The sequence below is a fragment of the Sinocyclocheilus grahami genome, unplaced genomic scaffold, assembly GCF_001515645.1.
Source record: "Sinocyclocheilus grahami isolate Dianchi unplaced genomic scaffold, SAMN03320097.WGS_v1.1 scaffold2916.1, whole genome shotgun sequence".
NCBI classification, from domain to species: Eukaryota; Metazoa; Chordata; class Actinopteri; order Cypriniformes; family Cyprinidae; genus Sinocyclocheilus; species Sinocyclocheilus grahami.
In genome coordinates, this window is record NW_015508091.1 from 28351 (window position 1) to 31188 (window position 2838).

The 2838-nt window shown below is 33.8% G+C and overlaps 1 protein-coding gene across 1 annotated transcript; it reads right to left on the minus strand.

The window, feature by feature from the left end:
• Window positions 1–1933: 1933 nt before the first annotated feature.
• Window positions 1934–2832, minus strand: LOC107575812 (AN1-type zinc finger protein 1-like). Its single transcript, XM_016262143.1, has 3 exons — window positions 2783–2832; window positions 2547–2702; window positions 1934–2271 (listed from the first exon to the last, which is right to left on the minus strand). The coding sequence occupies exons 1-3, from the start codon at window positions 2825–2827 to the stop codon at window positions 2095–2097; spliced, it is 378 nt and encodes a 125-aa protein (XP_016117629.1). The 5' UTR covers window positions 2828–2832; the 3' UTR covers window positions 1934–2094.
• Between the last annotated feature and the right edge of the window lie 6 nt (window positions 2833–2838).

Genomic DNA, 2838 nt, shown 5'->3' on the forward strand with positions numbered 1-2838 from the left:
CATATTTAAATATGAAAAAAGCATAATAAAAAACATTTATGAAAATAATTTTTTTTTGATTTTGAGTTTCCACAACCGTTTGTATTTTAGAAAAAGCAAGCTTTTGGGCAAGCATTCTTTTCTAATTATTTATATCATTAATTACTTATTTTGACTTGCTGTCCTGCAGAATTGTTAGACCTTGCACTAATGTTTAACCCTGGAAAACAAAATAATTTAAAGAATAACGCTAAACGTCACAGTTGTACCAGATGGAGGTTTTTTTTTCACATGATGTAAATTGATATTATAAAAATAAATGCAACTTTTTTCATGACTGAAAAGTCAAGGGACAGGTTTGTCACCTCAAGAAGTTACAATGTAATGTACTTTCCATTTAATGACGTTGACAAGCCTTCCACAAGAGACATACTTTTGCATAATAATAATAATAATAGTCATATTGTAAAAGCTTCTCTTAAACCAGCTGGGGAAAAATGCATTGTCTGTGTTCTTTTCCTCACCAGCACCCATGTTCATCATCTTTGTTTCTGCTGATACTGATGATTCTTGTTTTGTCACAAATCAGATATTTCCCATTGAATGCTGAATTAAAGAAAGCTCTTTATTTCTTTCTCGCCACCGCAAGCCAGAGACCTTCAGCAGTTCCTTTAGTGGCCCTTATTGCCCTTGATCTTGATATTGCACAAAAATAAGGCAATCAATATTAGAAATCTGTGACTTCTGTGTCTTCTTTTATTATTAATAATGCACAGACTCACTACAGGTTACAGGTTAGTTGTGTATGTGTTTGCATTTGTTTCTTTTGTCACTGTGCCCCTTTATTTACAGATTATTAGTAAACCTTCAGTAAAAATGACCTTCAACACTAGCCAATCAAGAGCAAGAAAAGGTCTGAAAAAAGGTAATCTTCCTAATCTTCCTTATGAATAAGTGAAATAGAACATATAAAAGGTTTATCACACTTAGTTTTATCACAAGTATGTGGGCCTCTGTAGAAAAACATTTTCTAAATTTTCACTTTACACACACTTTTTTATGTGACTAATTTAACTACTAAAACAATTTGTTCAAAACTTTAAAATCATGTATCTAATATAGTAATCTATAACTGGGAAAGTCATGTATTTGTGATGTTATCAAATGATCTATGGAGTCCAGAGAAAATGGAAAATGTCAAATTATCTGATGCAAGATTCTGATGTAGTATTTGTATTTGATTAAAAACAGATCTTTATCGTCATGTTTAATTCATTACATATAATTCACACATTAACTTTCAGAATGCATTATATTGCAGAATGCAGTATATAAATACGGTATTTCAGTATGTGAAAAAAAACCTTTTCCACAAAGAAAATTCACAAAGGAAAACAGCTGTCTTTGACTGCCTTCAGACATTTGAGGCAATTAGGGGACACATCAATGTGTCAAATCCTGCTTAATGGCATCAAATGGTGAGAGAAGAATACTTAAGTACATCATTTCTGCTTGACAGCAATGTAGCATTTCTCTCATGGCTTAAATGTGGAAGCCAAATCTTTCCTAGAATTTAGGATTAGAAGTAAAAAAGAAAATAATAGATTGTCCTTACATAAAGTAACTGTACACATGATAATCATTTAAAAAAGAAAAGTAATTCTTTATATAATTACTTAAATATCATTACATTTTTGAAGAGTTGTGCCACATGATATTAACCTTGCTATGTCAAAAAACGTCAGATTATCTAATCTGAAATAATAGTAAAAGATTGTCAAACTACTTAGTGAAGTCAAGAATGTCATTCTTTTAATGAGGTTTTTTCTATTTGTGAACAGTCACAGCACCCCTGTTTTAAATATCAAAATAAAATTCACAGAAAAAGTGTATTCAAGGCTTTTCATTTATGAATTGCATTTTTGTGTTTATGTATTTTTGAATAAATTAATAAACAGGACAAAAGAAAAAGTGTCATACCATTGACCCATTTATTAAAAATAAGCAAATCATGTATATTTACAATAGACATAGTCCAATCTGACACCCTTTGTTTCCTACTTTCCTCAAATTATTTTACCATAAAACTCTGCTGAATGGTTATGAGATTTTCTCTCAGGAGGAAGATATATAGGCTGTCACATCATCCAGTCCAGAGCTCTCGTTATCCAGATACTCCAGAATGACGTTGCCTCCGTTGTGCAGAGGACAGTCTGTATTGGAGAGCAGTAACTGGAGGCTAGCATCCATCCTAAAGGCTTCACCCGTCTCAGGGTGACACAAACGCAATTTCTGTGCAGAGCATAGTGGTCTGTTAATGTGAATTGTTTTCACCAAATAATAAAGAAATCAATTTGTTACATAATCATAATCCTAAAACAGTGGCCCCCCCAACCACATTCCTGGAGCCCTCCAACAATGCACATCTTGCATGTCTCTTAATTAAACACACCTGATTCGAGACTTGAAATGGGTGCATCAGACAAAGGAGACATGCAAAATGTACAGAGATGGGATGAGGGCACTGTCCTATAGAACAAAGTTTTATGTTGTGCTGTATAGCTGACCTTAGCTGTGAGCACGTTGTTGTTGTTTTTCAGACTGGCCAGAGATGCAGCAAAGTCCACTACTTTGCCAACACTCCACTTAGAGCAGAAGAACATGGGCAAACTAGGGTCTTTAGCTTCTTTTGGCAGAAACACCTGGAAATACGTCCGTTCTGTCTGCAGAGGAGGAATTTCTAATGTTATATTTGTCATAAATGAATGGAAGGTACTTTGTAATATAAGTTTGGCACTGATACCTGTGGCAGGCCTTTATCTCCTGACGCATGCATTTTAAGCTTCATCAGAGCAACTT

Excerpts from the sequence above, each read along its gene's own strand:
- LOC107575812 (XM_016262143.1), bottom strand. The coding sequence starts at position 2,827 with ATGAAGCTTAAAATGCATGCGTCAGGAGATAAAGGCCTGCCACAG. Across the intron at positions 2,703-2,782 it reads GAGATAAAGGCCTGCCACAG|ACAGAACGGACGTATTTCCA; the intron begins GTATCAGTGCCA and ends CCTCCTCTGCAG. Across the intron at positions 2,272-2,546 it reads ACAACGTGCTCACAGCTAAG|AAATTGCGTTTGTGTCACCC; the intron begins GTCAGCTATACA and ends TGCTCTGCACAG.